This window comes from Sarcophilus harrisii, chromosome X (genome assembly GCF_902635505.1).
Source record: "Sarcophilus harrisii chromosome X, mSarHar1.11, whole genome shotgun sequence".
Taxonomy (NCBI): domain Eukaryota; kingdom Metazoa; phylum Chordata; class Mammalia; order Dasyuromorphia; family Dasyuridae; genus Sarcophilus; species Sarcophilus harrisii.
In genome coordinates, this window is record NC_045432.1 from 23,864,036 (window position 1) to 23,890,227 (window position 26,192).

At 42.2% G+C, this 26,192-nt stretch overlaps 1 protein-coding gene across 1 annotated transcript in view; it reads right to left on the reverse strand.

Moving 5' to 3' along the window:
- LOC100929955 (mitogen-activated protein kinase kinase kinase kinase 4) overlaps positions 1–26,192 on the reverse strand; it is a 219,476-nt gene that overhangs the window by 113,803 nt on the left and 79,481 nt on the right. Inside the window, exon 3 of the mRNA XM_031945049.1 lies at positions 5,902–5,958. Coding sequence (XP_031800909.1) covers positions 5,902–5,958 — 57 coding nt within the window. The remainder of the gene's footprint in view (positions 1–5,901; positions 5,959–26,192) is intronic.

Here is a 26,192-nt window from a genome sequence, read left to right on the forward strand (position 1 = left end):
TTCAGGAAAGCCCTCTCTCAAAATGCAAGAAGATTCCAAATGTGTCCATTTGATGCATCTTACATGCTGATGCATTCTACTCCTAGGGAGGGCAACTTCTTCACTAGTGTATTTGACAGAGGCTCTTCTCTGAACTGGGAAATAGGTTGCTCTTCCAAGGATACTGGCAGAAACTTTATGAGAGCTAATACTTTCATGTACCTGAGAGAATTAATAATTACTGAGCTTGATTCTCTCAGTACAGAAGAAAACCACTACAGGCTCCTGGGATAGAGCAAATGTGCCCGTCCCAGACACATAATAACTGCTTGACTTTGAACAAAGCATCTCATCTCCGTTTGCTCCTCTGAAAAATAAGGGGGAATGAGCTGGAGGGCTTCTGAGTCCTGTCTAGCTCTAGATCTAGGATCATCTGAGCTTATTAAATTTAATTCAAATCTCTTAAATCTTATTCTAGTACTCCTTCCAGTGGGTCATCGAGGCAGAAGACTAAGGCCTTGGAAGTTAGTAAATGAGACCCTATGGGTGCATCCTGTGCCTAAACAAAAATCCCATTTGACTTTGCCATCACTAATTCACATCTAAGTACACACCATCGCCAGAAATAGCATGGGATGTAGTTCCCATACTTCTTATCCCCGATGATTCCAGCTGACTGACTTGAGAGAGATCAGACGCTTTCCGGACCCTCTTTCTCGACTCTCTAAGGTAGCTGGTTCTTTATTTAAGGGTCATTTTCTAACTGAATCATATGTTACCGGGGGTATCAGTCGAATTCCAGGGGGGAATGCACTAGAGAAACTCATCAAAGAGGGGTTCCCCTAATGTATAGAGTTGCCCCCCAACTTCCACTCCCAACAAGGAAAGTCTAATCAGATCGGTTTGGAAAGTCCTGCTATTTATGCCTTTGTCAGTTAACAGGGAGGATGCTAGTCAAGGCTCAGAAGAAGGGAGTTGAAAGAGATCACCACAAACCCCACCACGGTCAGTTCTCCAGGTTCTCTTCTTGTGACACTGTACACTGGGCTACTGTTTCCTGAGTTAAGTCCAGGCTCCTGCTATGATCCCAGCCAGCATTCCATCAGAAGGAGGCAGCAGCTCACGGTGACAATTTACTTGCTGTTCATTTTTTAGGCAGCCCTGACTCTTTGTGGTTTTCTTGGCTGGAGCGGTTTGCCATCTCTTTCTCTAGCTCATTTGTAAATGAGAAAGCTGAGGCAAACAGTTAAGTGACTTGCCCAGGGTGACACAGCTAGTGAGTCTCTGAGGTCAGATTTGAACTTGGGAAATGAGTGTTCCTGATTCTAGTCTCAACACTATATCACCTGAATGCCCCATGAGGATTTACTTAGAGGCAAAGAAACTCAACTCTTCCCCCTGCCCAGCCATTATGCTTACACCCCAGCACCAGAATCAACTCAAAAGAGTTGGTGTATATACGGTGGTTATGGGAGCAGGGATGAGGTGGGATAAGGGGTAGGAGAAAGATTGAGAAAAACTCATCGACAAAAATAAATCAAATGAAAGAAAGACTAATTTTTGTCCGTGTATTCTCAGTGTCTAGTATAGTGTCCAGCACATAATAAATGCTTCTTGAACAGAAATGAAGTAGATTGATGAAAATGGATTTTTCTTTTCACCCGCTTTAATAAATTTGATAATATTCTGCTTTGATCTGGTCTCTATATCATGGAGAGCAGTGTAACCCTGGCTCTGGAGTCAGCTGACCTGGGTCCAAACCTTGCTTCTGACTCTTAGTACTTGTATAGGTAGCCTTCCTGCTCTTGATCCATATGATCCTGTAATCTTAGAGGTGACCCTAGGCCAGTCCTTCTCCCTATCTGGGCTTCAGTTTCTCTTTCTGTAAAATGAGGATCTCATGAGATAACATATTTATAGTGTTCTGCAAACCTTGAGATGCTGTATAAATGTGGGCTATTACTACTGTTTAAACTGGAAGGGAGCTCAGAGGCCTTCCAGTTTAAACAGTAGTACAACAATGCTGCCAGAGTCTTTAAGATGTAGGATCCTATGGGACCCATGTCAAGTCACTTAACCTTTCTGGGCCTCAATTTTCTTCTCTGTAAAATGAGGGAATTGGAATAGATGGACACTAAAGTCCCTGTCCAGACAGCATGGAAGCTCTCTGAAGTACAAGAGGTAGTTTGTAGGGTTCTTTAGGTTATACTCCCGAGGTAGCTGCTCCCAGTGTCTTTCCTTGGACTACTCATGAACTTGAGTCCTGTCTTTTTCTGCTCACAAGTTCACACTGAAAAATCACTTCTTAGGGTTCTAGATCTAGAGCCAGAAGTGCCCTTATACATTATCAAATCCATTTTGCAAAGAGGGAAACTGTGGCCCAAAGAGTCACACAGCTAATAATTTGTCTATTTTGAACCCAGTCCTTTCTGACTCCAGAACCAGTACTCTATTCATGAAACCTTTAATGGGGTTAAGATCAAAAAATTTATAAAGCTGACATCATGTTTCCCTGTCCCTCCTGGGACATGATGAAAATGATTCATGGTCTTGGGATAGAACATTCAGTAAGACAGCAGAATGATATAATTCTCAATTTAAACTAATATTCCTAATGAAAATGACCAGATGCTTATATAGAGAGAAACCTGGCACCCGATTCTTAGTAATTGATTTAACTGCTACAGTAACTAGAAAAACACAGTTTGATGTTAGCCAAATGTGACCTTTTATTTTTTTTCTCTTCCAATATAGATAACTGACAGTAATCATCCAGGGGTTAAACACTCCCAAGGTCTCACTGTCCCTTTGATGAAATTTAGTTCAAGGGCTCTCGGGAGACGATAAAGCAACTGGAATAACCTTCCATCAGATCCTAGAATTTTAAACTGGAAATAGTTGTCATCTTGCCCCATCTTTTCATTTTATGGATGAGGAAACTGAGGCCAGATGTGAGAAAGTGAAATCTAGCTAATAAGTGGCAGAGCTAGGATCTAAATACACTTTCAAAGTCATTGCTCTTATGTCCATTCAATTTGTTAAGAACCTACTATGTGCTAGGCAGTATATTAGGTATTAGGGAGACAGAGACAAAAACAAAATCAGTTCCTCCCCTCAAGAAACTTACCATCTATGGGGGACAGGCGGGCAACAATATACACACAGGGTAAAGAAATAAACAAAAAACATACAGAGGAAGTACAAAATAATTTGGGATGGGAAGAAAACACTAACATCTGAGGTAATCCCAAAAGACTTCTTGTAGGAGTTGGCACCTGAGCCGAAACTGAAAGAAGCCAGGAATTCTAAATGCATCTCAAGCTTAGGGGACACCGCTTTCAAAATTAAGAAGCAGTGATGTCAAACAATTGTCCAGGACACCCAATAATACACCCAAGCGTGTTAAATTAAATTAAATTGTAGGGTTCTTTAGGTTATACTGAAGCCAATTAAAATGTAAACGGGAAATATTTAACAAAATAAATAAAAATAGAATAAAATATAACATTACATTTTAAAACTAAATTTATACGCCACCTGCAAGGATCTTTATGTCCGGATTAGTGGCCCCATTCTTATTTGCATTTAACACCATTGGTATAGAGGAAAGAGATGGAATGCTGAATATGGAGGTTACTTGGGACATAGAGTGAATGAAGAGGAATAATGTGTGATCAGCCTGGCCAGGTAGGATTGTGAGATTGTGAAGGCCTTAAAGATCAAATAAAAGAATCTGTGTTTGATTTCAAAGGTATCGGGAGCCCAAAGGTCTATTTTGGGTTCCCAAAGCTAATAGAAGTCAGGAAGTTTCTGGAGCAGGGGAATGACTCGCGCTTCAAGAATAGCACTTTTGGTAAGGTGGACGCTGGATCAGAGTGGATAGGTATAGAACGTAGGGATACCAGTTAGGAGGTTATTGTAGTAGTTTAGGATGGAGGTGATGGGCGTCTGAATTGAGGAAGTATAATCATCAAAACTTGGTAACTGACTGGATCTGGGAAATGAGGGAGAATGATGAATTGAGGATGACCTATGCTGTGAGCCTGAGCCGCTTGGTTTTCATCTGGAAACTCAAAGAATCTGAGAATGGCCAAGTTGTTACGGACGTGGTATTGTGAAAACACACTCATTTCTCACTGGATACAATCCTCTGGCACCTCTCTGGCTTTTACCCTGTGCCCCCAGGAAGCTCATTACTGGGAAAACCTGATCATTGTGCAAGATCCCATTGGTCTTGGTCTTCTACTCATCATTAACCTTTGCTTCATGGTGCCACGAACTCCAAATCCTTCATTAAGGAACTTATACTCTGAACATCTCTTCATTTTTCACCTGGCTGTTCTACTCTGAGACTTCTCTAGCTGTCCCCCTTTTCAGATTCCTCCTTATGTAATCTTCTCCCGTTAGACCGTAAGTTCCCTAAGCCAATGTCTTTCTTGCTTTTGTATTTGTATCCCCAGAGTTTAGTAATGTATATGGCACACAGTAGGAACTTGATAAGATCTGGAGTCAAAGAACTCCCGCTTCTGCCATTTGCTACCTGTATGAATTCAGCTATCCACTTCCCTTCTCTGAGCCCCAGGACCTCATCTCTACAATGAGTTCACTTCCAGCTCTGTATTGATGGCCCCATCTCCACAGAGGACATCTGGTTCAAGGCCTTCATTTTACAAGTGACGGAACCGGGGCCCAGAGAAGTTAAGTGATTTGCTCAAGATCATACAAGTGTGATACAGGTGAACAAAAATCCTCTCAGTTGGAAGAGAACTGAAATACTGGCCTCTGGCCAAATTAAAAGCACCCAGTTTTCTCCACACTACTCTACAATCACTCCCTGACCCAACTAGAAAAGAATTACGAGATTCAACTGACAACAGTTTGGGGAAATATGTATCTTTGAGGAGAATTTTCCTTCAGGGCCCGTGGGAGCCGATCTGACCTTTGCAACGTTCATGTTCCTAATATCTTAGGAAGGTGAAGTTACTCACATCACTCTGGCTCACAGATGGGCCAAGAACTCAGGGCCTACTGACATCGGAGACAACCACATCATGAACTATGACACCATTTTATTCATGTCAGTGAGGACAGCATTGCCAATTCAACTGTCTGCTTGCTCACTCACCTGTCAACAGTTGCATGCAAAATTTACAGCTCAAACAGGACTGAGAAAACAGTAGTCCCTGTCCTGAGGCAGAAGAGAGGAAAAAGACAAGAGGAAACAGGGGCTGGGCAGCTGGGCTGTAAGAAACCTTCCATTTACTATCTCTGAGAACAGAATCAATTAGAAGTAGAACAGCAGAGAGCTTTTGGTAATTATCAAAGACTAATGAAATATGGAGAACTCACCCCCTGTTTAGTGCATGTGTTATGGAACTTGAATTTTAAGAAACTTGAATAGTAAAAGCCTCAGGGTTTGAAGAACAAATTTGCCTCTTGTTTTATATGTCTATTCAGTGGCTCATTGCTATGTTACTAGTTATTGTGTGTGTGTGTGTGTGTGTGTGTGTGTGTGTGTGTGTTTAACAAGGAGAAATTTGGTCTTTGAGGCAAAGAGTAAAAAGAAAGATAACTGAAGATAGTCCAATATACACAAGTCTGAAGTCTATTTTTAGGTTATACTGATAAAATAGCAATATAATCAGTTAAAAATGAAAAGAAAATTCAGACAACAATTGGTTTTGCATTCTACATAACCTTAAACAATAGGTTTTACCAAGTGCTGCACAAAATAGATTTTACAGAGGAGGAATCAGAGGATCAGAGAGGGGAAGTGATTTGCTCTTACTAGTACAGTTAGGAGTCAGACCCTTCTTACCCCACGCTCCTGCTCTTTCCCCTAATATGTACCACCTCCATTCATCTGTGATCAATACCAAGAACTCGGCCCACCCAGGTAGTAGAGGAAAAGCTCACACTCACCTCTGTAACACTCATGACTTTGACGGCTGCTAGCTGTCCAGTCTTCACATGGCGACCCTGCCAAAAACCAAACAAAACAATGTTGGTAAATCCAAAGTGGAATCACACAGCTGGGCAGATAAATCAACAGTCACTGAAACAAACTAAAGAATCAGGTCAAACACTAGGGCAGATTCATGCACTTAATAAGATTTTAAGATATAAGGATGAGCCCCAAACCCTCTCAGTTTTAGCTATAAAAGACCAGGAATTTGGATGAGCCAAAATGGGAGGCCATGAACTTGCCCTTTGAGTTTAACACTTTCTCTCTCCCTCACTCCCTCCTTCCTTCCTTCTCTCTCTCTCTCTCTCTCTCTCTCTCTCTCTCTCTCTCTGTCTCTCTGTCTCTCTCTCTTTCTGTCTCCCTCTCTCTCTGTCTCTCTCTGTCTCTCTCTCTCTCTCTCTCTCTGTCTCTCTGTCTCTCTCTCTGGGATGTGCATATGAGTGTGTGGGTGTATACTTGAGACTTTTCCCCTGCTCACTTATCTACAGGAGAGTACAAAAGATGCTTAGGGTTGGAAAATTGAGGAGCTTGATCAAGCAATATCATTACACAGAGGTAAAGAATCCACATGTTCAAAAATGGTCATAGCAGTACTTTTTCTGGTAAAAAATGAATAAAAACAAAGTAAGCGCCCATCACTTGGGGAAGGACTGGACAAATCGTCACATTTGAATGTAAAGAAAACTTCTGTACCATATTTAATGACAAATATGACACACTTAGAGACTTCCCAGGGAGACTTAGGTAAACCAATGCAAAGGGAGTTAAACAGAACCAAGAAAACAACTTACAGAATGACCACAAGAATCTAAAGACAAAGAAACCTAAAAGACTACACAACTCTTCTCAACTTAATGACCAATTACAATTTTAGAAGACTAATAATGAAGCATCCTTGTGATCTCTAGACAGTGAGGGGACAGAGGTGCAGAATAAGACTTAAATTTTTAGACACTGCCAATGTGTGAATTTGTTTAACTTATTTGTTAAGGGAAAGCTTCTATTTAAATGGGGTTAGTTAGTGGACAGCAATAGAAATGAAAAAACATCAATGAAATATTTAAAATACACAAAAGAAATTTTTAAAAAGGTAACTTAGCACTATTAGGTTTAGGATACACTTTTTAAAAAATCTGTAGATAACAGAAGTTCATAGTTACCTATGCAATCTTCTTAATACTAAAATATTTGTGCTTATTGGTTTAAGTTCATAACAAAAAAGAAAATTTTAAAAAAGAAACCGAGTTGTTTGGTATTTATTGGGCAAATAGCCCTAGTTTGCAATCTAGCTTTTACAGGTTAAAATCAGGAAGCCCAAAAGATGCTTAGTGTGAGGTAGAATGAGATAACCTATAGAGACTTCAAGCCCATGAACCAGAAAGTTTAATCCAAATCAAAGAGAGATTGACTGTGTTGAGTATCTCTCTGCTCTTTGTTCTAAAGAGTTTGACACCAGGGTTTGAGATACATCATCTCCCAGGGAGAGGAGAGACTTCCTAAGACCGAAGACCGTTTACTCTTTAAAGGAAAAAAAAGATGAGTTTTTTTTTCCCATAGGGAAGACTTTCTGATGGTCTATGCTGGTGGTGACTGATTTTTATAAAGGGCTATAAAAAGCCTTTGGCTTTGAACTAAAAGAGCATATTAGAGCCAGTCCCATAGCCAAAGACTACCAGCAGAAGCCAAAAGTTGGAAGGAGAGCAGCAATCAGCACAGATTATTCATCCAACAAAGTAGCGTCCAGCCGAAATGAGTCTGTAGTATCTGGCATCCACTGTGGGTCCAATGGAATAATGTCCAATAGAACAGTGTCCAGTGGAGACCAGCAGGGAGCAAGCCCAGTGAGAGCAATGAAGTAACATCACTGGAAAAGATCAGAATCTCGGTAGTGTTAGGAGGGCGAGTTGCCCCCCTGTACATAGCCACTGGCCACAAAGGTGCCCTACGCATGTGTGTCTCTCCAACTATATATTTGGGCCACGTGTTCTCTCCGCCTTTCCATCCATGTTCCCTCTTCCTAGCCATGTTGTATGTTTAAGTGGGAGAGTGTGCGCCAGGTTTATAGGGCAAATGTTTTACTATTACTTTTCTTATTGTGCTATTTTCATTAAATGCCTTTGTTTTGAACTATATACACACAGTAGGAGCTCCTGGTTTAAGTGGATGGATGCTCACGAGCTACCTCTATGACTATACAGAAACAGCTAGGTGGTATAGTGAACAGCGTACTGGGCTTGAAGTTAGAAAGAGCTGAGTTTGAATCCAGTCTCAGACATTTACTAGTATATATAATAACACTCACCTCTCAGGGTGGTTAAGATGATCAAAGGAAATAATATTTATAAAGCACTTAGCAGAGTACCTGGCACATAGTAGGTACTTAACAAATACTTATTTCTTTCCTTCCTTTCTTAAACCTACCATAGCTATCCTCTGGGAGAATGTTCCGTATGAGGTAGAGGAGAATGTTTCCTGGGTACCACAAACATGTAAGTCAAAAGAATATAACATTGTCAATATTTACACCTTCCTGTTTCCCTACCCCCTTACACTAGCCTTTCCTGTAGAAACGGGAGCGATTTTAGAAGCAGCTTTCTTTCTTTCTATGTCTAATGCTTATCATTTATAGCCATGACTCATCTTCCTTAAGCTGGGTCTACTTGGAGCCTGAATCTCTCCTTCCTCCTGGGGAAAATTGTAATTGTTCATCTCAGAGGTTTTATCTTCATAATATAAAATAATTGAATTTTTGGAAACAGATGGATGACTATTTTCACTTCCTATAGATTCTGGGGTTGAAATAAATCCCTTATATTTGAATATAGCTTTATGATTTTCAAAGTGCCCTGACATTTATTCATTTATTGAAATGGAACACTGCCCATGAGGGAAGAAAAGAGAGAAAGAGAAGGGCTGAACTGACTTGCTCCAAGTCACACTGGGATTCACCGGGAAGATATAGTGTTAAGAGTGTACATCTTTAGGGGGCAGGTGTGTTTGGTTAAGTTCTCTCCACAAAGGATGACTTCTATGGTCCCCGAATCTATGCTCCCATGAGCTACCATATGCAAATAAACAAGTGCAAACCATATACAAAGGAAATGTAAGCTAATTTAGGAGTGAGGGTAGAAGCACTAACAACTGTAGAGAAGGTGGGATGAGTGGGTCAGAAAGGTAGAGAAAGTGGTGTTTGAGTTGAGCCTTGAGACAGTTAGATATTCCCAGAAGATGAAGGAGAACATCTGAAGTGAGGGAGGTGACTTTTATGTAGGAAATGAAATGTCACGTGGGGAACAGCTGGAAGACCAGTTTTGCTATCGGATTATTTAGGAGCATGGAGGGAGGTTCTACATAATAAGCCTGAAAAAAAACCTGAATCCAGGTTACAAAGGTGACTTGGTGATACCCTTGATGGAAATAGAGAAGTTTGGACAAGAAATCAGCAGGGATGATGATTTCTTTGGGGTAGAAGCCCAGTAGTAGCACTGCTGGATCAAAGGGTTAGGCACAGTTTGATAGATGAGATCTAATTTGGAGTGTTTGAGATGAATGAATAAATGAACCAAAAATGATTAAATGTTGAACTCTGTGCAAAATACTATGCTAAATTATGTGGATCCAGGAATGAAAAACAAAGAGGTTTTGCCCTCAAGGAGTTTCTATGCTAATGAGGGAGGCTACATACAAAGGGGAATGATGACACATCACTGACGCCTGATAGAAAGGTGTAACCTTAGATCAGGAGAGAGAACTAAGCTTGGATAGAGCAATGTGGGAGTCATTAGATACAGGTGATCATCTGGAACATGTGGCTGTCAGGGAAAGATGGAATTTGATGAGGTCACCAAGAGAGAATCTAGAGAGAAGACAGCTGGAGACAGCTCCTTGGGCTACATCCATAGTAAGAGAATGGGACATAAACAATCGAAAGTAGTCAGACAGGAAGGATTAAAAGCAAGACAGAGCAGTGTCACCTGGAGGAGCCTGTCAAAGTCTGCTGGGAACTCAAGAAGGATGAGGATTGAGAAAAGGAATCAAATCGACAAGAAAGAGATCAGTAATTACTTTATTTATTTTTAAAGTTTTTCCTTTTTTCTTTTTATTTCCAAAACTTTGTATTCCAAATTTTTTCCCTTCCTTCCTCCCACATCCTCCCCTAGATGGCAAATAATACAATATATGTTAAACGTGTGCAATTCTTCTATACATGTTTCCACATTTACCATGCTGCACAAGAAAAAATCAGATCAAAAAGAAAAAAATGAGAAAGAAAAAAAGGAAGCAAAAAACAACAAAAGTGTTGTGATCCACATTCAGTCCCCATAATCCTCTCTCTGGATGCAGATGGCTCTCTCCATTACAAGTCTATTGGAATTTGCCTGAATCACCTTGCTGTTGAAAAGAACCATGTCCATTACAGTCAATCATCACATAATCTTGATGTTGCTATGTACAAAGTTCTCTTGGTTCTACTCACTTCACTTGGCATCAGTTCCTATAAGTTCCTATAAGTCTCTCCAGGCTTTTCTGAAATTCTCCTGCTGCTCATTTCTTATAGAACAATAATATCCCATAACATTCATATACCATAACTTATTCAGCCATTCCCCAACTGGGGAGAGGGAGACGGAAGAAACATCCACTCAGTTTCCAGTTTCTTGCCACTACAAAAAAGGCTGCCACAAACATTTTTACACATACAGGTCCCTTTCCCTCCCTTAAGATCTCTTTGGGACATAAACCCAGTAGAAACACTGCTAGGTCAAAGGGTACACATAGTTTGATAGCCCTTTGGGCATCCCAGTTTCCCCATACCCCTTCCAACATTGATCATCATATTTTCCTGTCATTTTAGCCAATCTGAGAAGTGCAGGGTAGCATCCCAATTGCTTTAATTTGCATTTCTCAATCAGTAATTACTTTAAAGAAAGAAGTTTCACAACGAGAGGACTGAGACCAGTTCCAATGATCTTGTGTTGAAGAGAGCCCTCTACACCCAGAGAGAGGACTGTGGGAACTGAGTGTAGATCACAACATAGCATTTTCACTCTTTTTGTTGTTGTTAGCTTGCATTTTGTTTTCTTTCTCATCTTCTTTCCTTTTTGATCTGATTTCTCTTGTGCAGCAAGATAATTGTATAAATATGCATATGTAATTGGATTTAACATTTTTAACATGTTTAACATCTATTGGATTACTGGCCATCTAGGGGAGGGGGTGGAGGGAAGGGGGGGAAATTTGGAATACAAGGGTCAATGTGGAAAAATTATCCATGCATAGGTTTTGAAAATAAAAAGCTTTAATAACAATTTTTAAAAAGAAAGAAAAGTTTCAGGTGAAGGATGAAATTGGGAGCCAGAAGCCAAGAAGTTGAGAAGAGAGTGAAAGGACAGGAAATGAAGATATAAATCCCCCTTTTTAGGAATTTGGATGAGAAAGGAAGAATAGATCTAGGATGATAGCTTGAGGGATGGAGAAGGACAAATAAGGCTTGTTTTTGAAAGACAGAAGGGATGTGGGCGTGGTTGAAGGACACAAGGGAAGATTAGAATTTAGAGAGGATGCTCGTGGGGTTTGCTATATCAGAAGACACAAGAAGGTTCAAAGGTACAAGGAGAAAGTTTGTCATCCTTGGTGGAGAGAAAGACCATCTTTCCATCAGAATCTTCCCAAGCGATTTAAGGCCAAGGCTGTGGATCTCACAGCTGGGCTTTGGCCGGGGGCCCTGACGGATTTCTTTTTGCCAAAAACTTCTACATTCCATGAACTTGGTTGGGTCCCACACACTTGCTTCAGATACAGGCTGGAAAAGAATGTGCAGGTTTGAACTCAAAAAACATCGAGATCTGGACTCACTGAGCTTTGGGTCTGGTCCCTCTCACAGGATCTCAAGCTATGCAGATGAACAGTGGGAATGGGTTCCAAAGAGGAATAAAACCTGCATTTAAGATCAAAATTGAATAAACAAAAATTGGAGCGGGATACAGCAAATTTGCATAAAGGTGAGGATTGCAGGCCATATATGGTACTCAATGCTCTTTCCTTATAAAGAAAAAAATCATTTGAGGCTGCTGTATTTTTCCCCCCTCTCCCTAGCAATGGCTGTCTCCAGATGAAATCTTCAGAGATTTCCAATTGTGGACTCATAAAAATAAGTCCTTCACCCTCTCTGGTTACATGATGCTTTAAAGGAGAAATAATAGTAGACATCCAGAGTCCGAGATGTCATGTCGGCACTCCCAGATGTCCCCAGTGAGGAAGTGGGACAGAGTTTTCTCACTCTTCATTTCCAATAATATCAATCTTGGTGAGCAAGCTTCCTCTGGCCACACCATACCTTTCAGTTGAGGACATACTCTAGAAATATTGTCAGGCACTAAATGTATGAGAAAAGAAGGCAGACTTCAGCAAATGGAGTCTTCTTTCAGATACACAGGTAGAATGGTTTTGTCGAGAATTAAGCCCTTGTATGTGAGGGGGTAAATTTGGTGACTGGTTGACTGTGGCGAGGCCGGGCTTCAGATGGCAGTGGGCGGAAGGTGACAAGAAGAGCAAGTGGAACACAGGGTTACACAGCTAATAAAAATATGAGATGGTATTTGAAACCAAGGCATCCTGGCTCCCAGTTGAGTGCTCTATCAATTACTCCGAGCTTCCTCAAAGGTTAATTTGACTGAGCATTTGCCAGGCCCCTAAATTTGATCCATGGTGTATAAAAAAGAGCTTTGAGAGATGGTTTCTCAGTGATCTCATCATCTACTCCAGGTTCCATGACTCCCCAGATTTACATATCCAACTCCATTCTCTCTTGAACCCTAGACCCACATTCCTACTTACCTATTTCAAACCCTAAGTGCCCTCAAAGCAGAATACATCATCTTTTCCTCCCTTAACTTCTTTATTTCTCTGAAAGGCACCGACCTCTTTTTTTTCCTGAGGCAATTGGAGTTAAGTGTCTTGGCCAGGTCACACAGCTAGGAAGTGTTGTGTCTGACACCAGATTTGAATTCAGGTCCCCTGACTTCAGGGCTGATGCTCTATCAACTGCTCCACCTGGCTGCCCCAGCACCTCTTTTGTTATCCAGGCTCACAACCCAGAAGTCATAATCAACTATCTCCTCTCGCTCACATCTTACATCTAGCTAGCTTTCATTGTGTTGATTCTGCCTTTTCAATATACCTCCCATCCATCTCCTCTCCACTCACACAGCTGTCATCCAGGTTTCCTTAATTGTTACCTGGACTATTATAGCAGTCTTCTAATTGGCCTCCCTGCCTCTAGTCTTTCCCTTTCCCAATCCATGTCACTGCCCTACTCAGGAAACTCCGGGAGCACTGCCTTTCCTCTAGGATCAAATATGGCTCATGTTGGGTACAGAAAACTTTTCATAATCAAGCTCTGGCCTACCTCTTCAAGTTTCCTGAACACACTGCCTGCCTGCCCATGTTTTATCATCTAGCCAAAGTGGAGCGCTTGCAGTTCCCCTTTTGTGATACCCCAGCTCTCACCTCTGTACTTTGCACAGCCTGAAGGGTCTCCCCTCTTACCTCTGACCCCCTAGCTTCCTTCAAAACTTGACTCAAGTGCTCTCTTCTACCTGTTAGCTTTCCTGACTCTGTTCAACTGCTAGTGCCTCCTGCACATCAACTTAGGAGATACTGAAGAGCAAAATGAAGGCCAGACAGCCCCGTAAGCCAGAACATAGACGAAGGAAGGTTTCCAAAAGCATATGCAAGTATCTTTCTCTTTACCTTTGGAACAACCCACTTTCCCTCCTCCCGACACTGATCCTACCCCACTCCCTCTGGTGGGTTTTCTGAATTTATACCAAAGATCACAGGTTGGCAGTCATCCTCCCCCAAAAGAATTTCACTTAGGTAGCATAAAAGTGGCCATCTGTCTCAAAGCAGTGTAGCCTCTTTAAATTTGGTAAGCTTTTCTTCAATGGTTGGTGTGGAGAAGGTTTTTCAACAGCTCTTTCTTCAGTCTCTTGCCAGCAGTCCAAGGTTGATGAGTTCAGGAGACTCTCTAGCTGTCCGTTGCGCCTCGTGGGTGACCGCGGCATCTCCCGATTGCTATCGGAGATCCTGGAGGTGGATAAGAGAGGCCGAGCCGAGGTTTGGGGTCGTCTGATGTTTTTATCGCGACAGGGATTCGATTTTCTTCAGTATTCATAGATACATAGAAGATCTCGTCCTGGTTTCCTATCGACAGGGTCTGGTCAGCGTGCGATATGTCACAGATAAGAAGTTGTGAGTCACGGGAGACTGGATGAATGACTCAGTATGAACTGAGGCAGAATAAAGTGAATACGACCACCAAGACAACAGACACGGTGACCGCAGAGTAATGCGATTGGAAAGCACGAGGAATAATAATTCATAGAAATTGTAGTTTGCCCCATAGAAGAGATACGAAGATGCACTTTTCTCCTTTCTTTGCAGGGATGGGGGACCAGGGGTGTGGAGCATTGATTGCATATGCAGTCAGACTCTGGAGTTGTACACCTTAAGCTTTGCTGAATTGATTTTTTTTTGTTTTGTTTTTGCTTTTGGGTTATAGGGGATGATTCACCACAGATGGGAGGGACAGAAACATAATTAGAAATAAAGGTGACAGAAACACAAAAGATACAATTAAAAATAAGTAGGGTTTTGTTTTAAGGAAGTTCTGGAGGAAATCTCTTCCTTTTTGCCTACAGAGAGATGGGGAAGTACCTGTAACAAGGAGACTAAATGAAGGGGTTAAAATTGTTTTCCTTTCTGCGCTATATGTTTAATTTTAGGGAGTTCATTATGGATTAGGATACGATCATTTAGAACACAATTTTTGTTCTAAGTGTAAAAGTGTTTTGCTTTTGAGCTGTCTCTTGTGAGCTTCTTGGAATTCTTCCTATGGCATGATGTCACATTCCACACTTGGGTTCAAAAATTTAAAAAAATCATCTGCACAAATACAGGAGGGAAGAGGCATGGGAAGCCACATAACAGTATGTCTGAAAATGATCTGGGGGTTTCAGTGGAACGCAGGCTCAAGGAGTCAACAATCCAATATGGCAGCTAAAACAGTCAGGAAGATTTTGGGTTACATTCGGAGGGCACAGTATCAAAGACAGGATTGCCGATAGTCTGATTTTTCTCTGCTCTGATCAGATGACATCTGGAGTGCTGAGCTCAATTCTGGGGGCCACAATGATGAAAGTCACCCAGCACAGAGGCGGGGGGAGGATGCTGGAATTGTTCTTAGAAGGGTTTGCTTTAAATGCTGCCTCTGATACTTCCTCACTTTGTGACCTTGGCAGATCAATTGGCCTTTCTGAACCCGTTTCCTTAACCACACAATGGGCTCAGTACCACTTGACTGGGCCTTCGTGAGGGTCAAAGGAAAAAAAAAAGTAAAACACTTTGCAAGTTTGGCAAAGCAGGAGCCTTTGAGGGCAGAGACTTTTGCAGATTTGTGTCTTTGTATTCCCGGCACCTGGAACAGTGCGCCAATTAAATGGTTGCTGAACGCTACAACAAATAAATACGAGTTATTATTGTCAGCTCCGAGAGGCATCATGGGGCAATGGATAAAAAGTTGGCCAAGAAGGCCAGGGTTCAAGTCCTGACTTTTATGTATACTGACTGTGTGATATTGGCCCAGTCACCCAGTGTCTCAGTTTCCCCACGCAGTTCTTTAAATTGAAGTTGAGGTGCTGATTGGCATTGGTAGGCCAAGTCTCCTCACTGGGAATTCCCTAAATTGAAAAAATCATCCATCTAGTCCAAAAAATGGATAAATTAGAGAATAACTCAATGAGGAGGATGCTGAAAGGTCCTGGGATCATGGTTGAAAGAATTAGGAATGTTCTTGAATTTTTCTTCTTTCTTTCCTTCTTTCCTGTTGGGGACCTTTGCACTTAACTTCCCTGCTCTTTCTTTTGGAAAAGTCTTGCTCCCACCTCTATGCAGCTCAATCAAATATTAGCACACTTGATCACACTTGTGACTTCCTTCCTAATCTCTTTTTGTTTTTGTTTCATGTCCATTTTTAAAGAGCCTCATTCGGAAGAGCCTCGATCCCCAAAATATGAATTCATGGTACTGTGCACCAAAACTAGAGCCTGAAGGAATGACTATTAAGTCAGTCATGAGTCAGAGCATATGTGTGTGATATATAATTCTCTCCTCAGTTTCCCCCTCTGTAAAAGGGAGGGGTTGGACTAGATAACCTCAAAGGACGTCTCCAATGCTAAATCTCTGATACCGTGGAACCACGAGTACACCGATCGGCACGGATTGCCTCGACTGTCCCTTTTTAGCTGTGTGGTGCTTGTCGGTTGCAGGATTTTCTGACCTGTTTACAAACACTTCCTGGAGGAAAGGTCAGACTTGTGCTGGGCCATGAGGAATGGGTAGCATGCCTTTCACAGGGAAGGATGTTCTAGGCCTGGAGAATGGTGTGAGCCAAGGTCTAACAGAAAGGAAAGGGAAAAGAGAAAAAGGGAGAGGACAGATAATGATAGCTTCCATTTTTATAGTGCTTTAAGGAGTTACAAAATTCCTTTTCACAAGGCCATAGGCAGAGCAATGCTTATTAAGCCTATTTTACAAGGAAGGCTCAGAAAACCAAAATAATTTGCCTAGGGTCACATAAAAAGGGACCAGAGAGACCGGATTTAAAACCAAGAAGTGGCAGAGACTGGATTTGAACTCGGGTCTCTGGACTCAAAAGTTTAAGGCTCTATTATAGTACTCTGCTTCTGGGGCAGTTATGTGGCACAGTGGAGAGCAAACCAGTCAATAAGATCCCAGCTCAAATCTGGCCTCAGACACTTGCTAGCTTGTGTAAGTCCCCGGGCGAGTCACGTCGCCCTGTTTGTCTCAATTTCTTGATTTGTAAAATGAGCTGGAGAAGCCACTCTAGTATCTGGAAAACCCCATAACAAAAAACAACTCGACAACAGCCACCAGCACAACAACGGTTTCTGCTTAGCTGGCTGGAGGTGAGTGGGAACGGAAGGGAGAAAATGCTTGCCTCTGTCAAGTCAGAATCTCCACTACTGAAATTTTAAAGAAAAAAAAATCCTGTTTGAAAGGAGCCAGGAGTAATCATTGAAGAAACAAGCCATTAGTAGTTTAGCAGTTTATGACTGACTTTTGTTAGTTAATGGCCTGAAGCAGAGCTCAGGGTTATTAAGGCTGGAAAACTAACTGGGAACTGCAGTAATGAGCAAATTTGAGGGGGATTACTCATTTAAACCATAACAAATTATTTCAAATAGCAATTGTGACAGCTGTGTTGGAAAAATCTATCATTCCATGGCAGTTAATTACCAGGGTTTCCCCAGAAAGAATACAGGACAGTTGTTGCCGGGCTGGTGATTTTGGTTTAATCATACACTCGAGGGGGCCACAAAGGATGAAGTTCAGAAATCCTCCAGTGGCAGAGAGTAGGGTTGTTTGCCTCCTCTGCTGTGGGCACGTCTTGCTGAGGGCACTCATTTTCCAAGTGATTTCTTTTTGTGGTGGTGAGAGGAAAAGAAGGGCTCCCTCCACTTGGGGCCATCCCATCCCTTTATCCCGCTCTTCCTCCGCAGGCTATTCCCTGTGGTCTCCGTTAGTTGCAGTTTCCTCTCAGCCAGAGAGCAGGCCCTCGGAGGCCACCATGAGTGCGGCCTGGGTGGCGTCCAGGAGAAGGATGAAGCAACAGAGCTGGTGGCTCTGATTCCTCCCCGGGGGGGAACACACACAATGGCTTCCAGGGCTCAAGGCCCCACGATTGGAAAGGAGAAGTCCAAAGAATTCTGAGCACAGGATGGCCGTTCAAAGGTCAGCAGCTCACAGAATCAGAGAAACTCGGAGTTGGAAGGACCCCAGAGATTAAATCCTCTGCCCTTCTGCCTGAAGCTATGAATCTCTTCTATCATACCCCCTGATAAGTGCTCCTCCAGATTTCCCTTGAAGACCTCCAGTGAAGGGAAGCTCATTATCTCTAGAGGTAACCCAGTCCTTTACAGGAAACTTCATGCTGATGCTGAGCTGAAATGTCTCACTCTCCACCTCATGGCTCCTCATTCAGTCCTTTAAGACCCAACAGGAGGAACCCGAGTCTGCCGCCACACAATAAGAGCCCTTTAAACAGACTAAAAAGGCTCCTGCGGTCTCTCCTTTAAGCCATTCTCCCAGTGCCCCGGACCCCTCTGGAAGGCATCAGTTTGCCAGTTTCACTCACTAAGCATCCCATGAGCCAAGCACTGGGCTAGGCACTGGGATTTGGGGTGGGAGGGGCGAAAAATCCTTGCTCTTCAAGGAGCTTGTATTTTACTGGCTGGTACAATGGGGAAACAGATACCTAAAGGGAAAGAATTTGAGGGCAGGGAAAGCATTAACAATCGGGAGCTGGGGGCAGAACAAGGATGACTTCCTGGAGGAAGTGTCAACTGAGTTAAACCTTGAAAAGAGCTAAGGCTTTGAAGAGGTGGGGGTGAGGACAGGGTGCGTTCCAAATGGATGGAAGGGCCAGTACAAAGTCACTGAAGTGGGAAACAATGTTGGGTGGGGAAAGAATAAGTAATTGAGCTTGCTGGGATGAAGAGTATATGATGGAAAGTCTAGTACAGCAATGGACCGGGAAGAAGGAAAGGGAAGGAGAAGGGAACAGGCATTTATTTAGCACCTATTATGTGCCAGGAACTATGCCAAGCACTCTTTACAATGATTATTTACCTTTTAAGATAGGTGTTACTATTATTATCCTTGTTTTACAGAGGAGGAAACTGAGACAAGCCGAAGTGAAGTGACTTGTCCAGAGTCACACAGCTAGTAGGTGTCTGAGGTCGAATGTGAACTCAGATCTCCCTGGGCCTAGATGTCTATTGAAGAGGAGAGAGAATGTAAGCTCTGTAAAGTAGGAAATAGATCCCCTGATTAAGAACCCTTGCTCTGGATTCTAGACTTCTGCTAAAAAAAGCCTTAGGTCACATGAGCTTTTTGATCTGCCATGCCATCCTGCTGAGTCTTATTGAGTTTGCAGGCTACTAAAATCCCCCCCTTGACTAACTACACTTCCCTTCCCTCATCAACTGACACTGATTATTTTTTAAACTTCAGTATAAATACCTTACATTTACCTTGATGAAATGTCCCTTTCTCGATGTCAGTGTAGCGCCCTTTTACCACCAGCACCCCCTTCTTGGAACACACTTTTTTTTTTATTTAATAGCCTTTTATTTACAGGATATATACATGGGTAACTTTACAGCATTAACAATTGCCAAACCTCTTGTTCCAATTTTTCACCTCTTACCCCCACCCCCACCCCCTCCCCTAGATGGCAGGATGACCAGTAGATGTTAAATATATTAAAATATAAATTAGATACACAATAAGTATACATGACCAAAACGTTATTTTGCTGTACAAAAAGAATCAGACTCTGAAATATTGTACAATTAGCTTGTGAAGGAAATCAAAAATGCAGGTGGGCATAAATATAGGGATTGGGAATTCAATGTAATGGTTTTTAGTCATCTCCCAGAGTTCTTTTTCTGGGTATAGCTAGTTCAGTTCATTACTGCTCCATTAGAAATGATTTGGTTGATCTCGTTGCTGAGGATGGCCTGATCCATCAACTGGTCATCATCTAGTATTGTTGTTGAAGTATATAATGATCTCCTGGTCCTGCTCATTTCACTCAGCATCAGTTCGTGTAAGTCTCTCCAGGCCTTTCTGAAATCATCCTGTTGGTTATTTCTTACAGAACAGTAATATTCCATAATATTCATAGACCACAATTTATTCAGCCATTCTCCAACTGATGGACATCCATTCAGTTTCCAGTTTCTAGCCACTACAAAAAGGGCTGCCACACATTCATGCACATACAGGTCCCTTTCCCTTCTTTATAATCTCTTTGGGATATAATCCCAGTAGTAACACTGCTGGATCAAAGGGTATGCACAGTTTGATAACTTTTTGAGCATAGTTTGGAACACACTTGGATGGCATTTGAATCAAAGCCTGGGGCAGACCCGCTTCTGGGAATGTGTGATGCTGCCAGCTTGGGGGCAGGGAGAAGAGGAGCTGGCTGCTTCCTCTTCTCTCCATACCTGGATTATGGCACCTCTCTTTCTTTTGTGTTTATCCTTCCTGACTTTAAGCGAATGAGTATTCTGAGAAGGAAGCTCCCAGGAAAGTGATGAGTCGAAGAGATCCATAAGGAGGGTCTTACCAATAACCAGGTAGCAGCAGCTACTGGGTCTAATGAGGAGCCAGTGCAATAACCAACCGATTTACCAGATTGTCAGTGGGAGAAGGTTAGCAGAAGGGAGGTTCGGATGAAGTCCCGGTGAGACCTCCACCTTCTCTCCTGGGTTTAGCCCCTAGCTGTGACTAGATTGGAAGTTTCTCCCCTCAGAAAAATGGGCGCCAGACAGGGAGTCCAGAGGGACCGAGAGCATATCCTCCTGGCCTAGAGCCCACTGAGCCTGACTGGAGCTCTGTTTAAGCCCAGACACCTTAAGATAGAGAGTCTTCTATATTCAAGCAGCTATAAATTTCAGGTGACTGGCCAAGCTGGCTGTCAGCTGGGAATCATACAATCAGACTTCCTGTTGGAAGGGGCCTTGGAAGCCATCTAGGTCAACCTTTACCTATATAGACAGCCCCTCTACAGTCCCAAGTAGCCTTTGCTTGAAGATCTCCACTAACAGGAAAGTCACTTCTTTCTGTTAGGAAATTCTCCCTTGCATTGAACCTAAATGTTCCCCTGTAAAAAACTTCCACCCATTTGCTCTTAATTCTAGCTTCTGGTGTCAAAGCAGAGAAAACTGAATCCCTGTTCCACATGATATGCTTTCAAACACCTGAAAAGAGCTAACATATCTCCCCTATGTCTCTTTTATTTCCTCTTCTGTTAATCTGGGCTGTCTATATTTTTGTAGGTATTCCTCCCCTTCACTTAGGTTATCAAATTTATTGGCATAAAGTTGGGCAAAGTAAATCCTAATTATTGCTCTAATTTCCTCTTCATTAGTGGAAAGTTCTCCCTTTTCATTTTTGAGACGAACAATTGAATTTTCCTCTTTCCTTTTGCTAATCAAATTAACTAAAGGTTTATCTATTTTGTTGGTTTTTTCATAAAACCAACTTTTAGTTTTATTTATTAATTCAATAGTTTTTTTAACTTTCAGTTTTATGAATCTCTCCTTTTATTTTTAGAATTTCAAGTTTGGTATTTGATTGGGGGCGTTTAATTTGTTCCTTTTCTAGCTTTTTTAGTTGCAAGCCCAATTCATTGATCTTCTCTTTCTCTATTTTATGCAAGTAAGCCTCTAGAGATATAAAATTTCCCCTTATTATGCTTTGGCTGCATCCTACAAATTTTGGTATGTCATTTCATTATTGTCATTCTCTTGATGAAATTATTCATTGTGTCCCCTATTTCTCTTTTAAACTAAACATCCTCCAATTCTTTCAATCAATCACCATATGGCTCGGTCTCCAGTCGCCTTACCATCCTGGTTACTGTCCTTTGAATGCACTCCAAGTTGGCAGTTTCCTTCCTAAAATGAAATGGGCTAAAGCTGAACATAATATTCCAGAAGTGACTTGCCCAGGGAAGAGAAGAATAAGCTTTTCATCTTCTTGCTCCGGGCACTATGTCTCACAATGCAGGCCCAAATTTGCTTTTCTATCTATCATGTCACTCATTTGGCACATGTTGAGCTCATAGTCCATAAATGCCCCCAGAACTGCTATCTAGTCTTCACTAAAGTCTACCTCCAAAAGCTCATCAAGTGGTGTGTGATATATATATATATATATATATATATATATATATATATACACACACACACACAGTAGTTCAAGGGCACTCATCACCAAACTCATCACAGGGTAAGGAATTTTTTATTCATAAAAACTCTCCAAGACTTCCTATGAATATTTAAAAAGTTCTAAAAGATTTCTGGGAGAACACACAGAAATTGCTCAAGAGGCTCAACTCATTGTCACCTATTTTTGTTCTCCCCTTCCCAAGGTAATCATTTCATCCATAAGGAGAGCATGAGCATGAGATCCAGGTTTGCTATATTTGCAGTGTTCATCAGAATTACTAATTTAGTATCTATCAAAGAAAGAAATGCATGGGCTTTTCTAGCCTGCAGAATTTGAGAAGAATTAAAGTCAAACTTTCCATCCTGTATTTTTCAGATTCTTCCTTTTCTAAAAATGGAGACAACATTTATTCCTTCCTTAGACATGGGACCTCTCATCCTCCACATTTTTTCAAAAGTCACTCCGCAATCACATCTGCTAGTGTCTGGGGTGGTGGTGGAAAGTGGAGTTGTAGTTCACTTGGTCTAGTGACTTAAGTGTACTGGAGAAGGTAGGTTTTCTTTTCTTTTCTTTTTTTTTTTTTAAACCATCTCTTGATTTGCCCTGAGGGTTTCAACTCCTCATCAACCATTATCGGCCTATCTTTAGCAATTACAAAAATTAAGAAAATAGAAGGAAAATAAGGGTTGAGGAGTTTGGGGTTAGTTTATCACATTCAACTATATTATTTTCCTTTCTTTGATCTTTCATCCCCAACATAACTTAAAAAAAATCCTTTGGTTTGTTTTCATCAATGGAAAGAATTCAGAAACCATAAAGGAATAATCAAGACACTCTCCTTCTAGTGAGTTTGGATGTTCTATTTGAAGGATCAATACCAGCTTTTGGTCTTAACAATGAGAAAATCAGCCTGTGGAAATGTTCTAGCTCTCTGGAAGTCATAGTCTTTCCCATACAACTGGTGTCCCAATCTATGGCCTCAGGTCTTTAAATTCATTGAGTTGGCCAGGCTCCCCTGATTAGCCTTCCAACTATGCATGCCTTTTAAATCTCGAATTTCATCAATTAGTTTCCTCTGCATCCATATCAATCTTTTTGGACAGTTTCTCCTTTTCTATTTTAGCCAAATTATTTCTCTTTGTGCTTTGGAGCTATATTCATGAAAGACTGTCAACTCTGTCGGGCTACCTTCCTCTATGGAATTGGGGTCAACGGGAATCCTACCTCTCCCTTCTCTGAATTGTGCTTCAAATCTCTCTCCTTCTTCCTCTTCTCTCTCACCAATGTCAGAATCAGGCATTGCTAGTCCTGAAAGAGCGGCGGCGCCGGGGGGAAGGGATCTGGTGCTAGACTCTACAAATCTTGGTTTTGATATTGTTGTCATACTGTACACTCCATGCGTTACATACTGGTGGGTGAATTGTGAGCGAGGGCACAGAGTGCCAACTTATTTCTGCCAGCAAGAAGATATATTACTATCAGTCCTAATAGAATGGGAACTCCCTAAAGACACTTTTGTCACATAGTAGGCACTTGATAAATGCTTGTTGATGTTACTTTACCCAAAAAAAGTCCATTCTGCCCTGCTGTTCATTTTGTGAATTGCTCTGTGCACTTAGACACCCATGAAAGCATCGAGTGTTACAATCCCATTGCAGACAAATCTCAGACAGAAGAGGTGTAGTGTGGCCGGACTCTGGCCACCGTATCAGAGCAGCTCACAAAGGGGAGGAGGGAGACAAGTCAAAATTTAAGGCCTCTGCCCCTTTGCGTGCCCCGACACAGTGGCTGCTTCCTGACATGGCATTCTGTTCCATCCTTTTATGGAGGACTTGACCCTAACTCCACTAACCAATCCTATTCTCTAAACCATTAATAATCTTTGTGTTCCCTTCTGAATCTTTGAGTTCCCTCCTGCTTCCCGCTACAAAGTCTTGAGCCACAAACTGAGTGATAGCCAAAGGTCGTGGGCACGTGCCTGGCCGCAGTGCCGATGGCACCACCGCTATGGCACTACCAGATGGCCCTCTAACCAGCCAGCTGGGCTCTTCCTATGACTTTCCCTAGTCTCTATTAACTTCCACTGAGCAGCCTTCCTCCGAGGATGTTAAAAAGCTGCTTCAATCCCCTGCAATACATCAACTGGAGGGTCATGAACTGGTGATAAATTATGAGTTCCTTGCCCATTTTTTCTTAGCAAACCAAACAAACAACTGCCCTAACCTTGGCTGGCTGGAGCTTTGAAACTAAAGAACAATGTGAGCACCAGTGTAATCTTGGAGAATGATGTTTTCCTCCTCCCCAGGTCTGGGCCTTGGCAAGGCATTCTCTTGTACATCTGGTCAGATGTATTCTCTAGAACTCTGTAAAGCACACGCAGAGACCCCCCCATATGCTTCCAAGCTCACTCCATGTTTACCCCATAATTTCAGGTGATCCGCTCTTGTCATGGCACCGTAGACAGAGCACTGACTTGGGAGTCAAGAAGACTCGGGTTCAAGTATTATTTTCTGACAGTGCCTTCTATATGCCTTAAGCAGCTCCCAAATGATCTAACATGGGCAGGGGGACAGGGGAACTCCCCAAACCTCAGTTCCTGCCCTATTCCCAGAGGCTTATACATGCTCCTAGACGGCTTCAACTGAGCTTTAGTGCCCCGACTATACGGTAACTCCAAGTGCTGTAGTACAGCATACAGAGTAAGGATTGTATGACCCGAACAGTAAAGCTCAAAGTTCTTGACTGGGAGATCGAGCCAAAGTTTGCTGGGAATGGAAAACAAAACAAAACAAAACAAACAAACAAACAAAAAACAAAACAAAAAAAAAAAAAAAAACAGCTGCTGGCGGCTGACAGAAGGACTGTGAGATACAGTAACATAGTCATGTAGACATAGTCTGGTACAATAACAGCTTGTGCTTCCCCAGGGTTTGGGGTTTAAAAGACACATTTCGAAAGAAAATTAGAAAGGACATCTCTCATCCACTATCTCTCATTTGATTCTCATGGAAATTCTGAATTACCCAGGAGGCCGGGAGAGCAAGCATTATAATCCCCATTTTTCGATGAGAAAACTGAGACTCGGAAGGGGTAACTAACTCATTCTTTGCCCCAACAGCTTTGGCCATTTAAATTTGGATTTCCGAATCGATCTAGTCCAACTGGTACCTGAGTCTTTGTCCCAAATATCTGCTAAATGCTCAGCCAGGCTCCGTTGGCCACAAGAGGATGGGCCATCTGCAAACTGCCCTTGTTTCTTTCCTCAGCCCTCCACAATTAAAGCTTTTCCTCCTGACAAGTGGCATTTTTACCATTTCATCCATGCAGGTAACAAGCTCAGACTATCTCTATCTACTGAAGTCCAAAGCTTTAGATGACAGCTAGGTGCTACAAGAAGCTTAACAGGGACTCGGCTGGCGAGAGGCAGGGGCGCTACTGCCCAATACCTTCCAACTGCCTCTCTAGTGGAAGCCTTGTGTTCAGAGAGCGAAGATTTGCACAAATGGAAAAAAGCTCAGCTTCCACAAGTCCCTTTTTGTCACTAGACTTTCCCTTTAAGTTCTTACATCTTACCACTGTCACCATGGAAATACAGAGCGTGGGCTTGAGCCCCTAGGGTTCACCTGTCTGTTGGCCTGCTGGGAGAGCAGGGGAAAGAAATCCAGGTTTTCTTAAGCAAAGAGGTTTCAAATGAGACAGAGAGCACCTCCTTGTAACGCCACGGTATTGTGTCCCATCCTCCTCGGCTTATATAAAGCATGCACCAGTTAAGGCACCCACCAAATGCATACTGTGCACCTGGGCCAGCTGGTGCCAATGGCAAGTCCCTCTTTATCTGAGGCAGCTCAGCAAATAGAAACAAAAGTACTCACAGATGAGTGAGTGCCAGGGTTGCCGTCAAGGAGAGTGTATCCTCCCCTAAACCTATTCAAAATATTCTTTTTATACTGGCTCCTTGATCTCCTTCCTATAGAGGTCCCCAGAGCAGGCCTTGAGTAAATGTCAAGGTAAATGGAGGGACATAAATAATCACAAATCAAATTGAGACAGAACTTCCCAAAGTTCCAAAGAACTTCACAAAAGTGCATTCCTTGAGTGAACTCTGGGAGGTCAGACATACAAATGACACCCATTTTTATAAAGGTAAATTGAGGCTCAGAGGTCATAGGAGAATGGATTTAGAGCAAGTGAATTGCTCAAGTAACAGAGCTATGATATATGTGAGCTGGGATATTTCCAAATGTCAGTCCAGCGTTCAATTGCCTATGCCATTCAATTGTTCTGAATCTTTTGCATAGTCTGTAGACGCAGGGGTCCTCAAACTACAGCTCGCGGACCAGATGTGGCAGCTGAGGATGTTTATCCCCCTCACCCAGGGCTAGGAAGTTTCTTTATTTAAAGGCCCACAAAACAAAGTTTTTGTTTT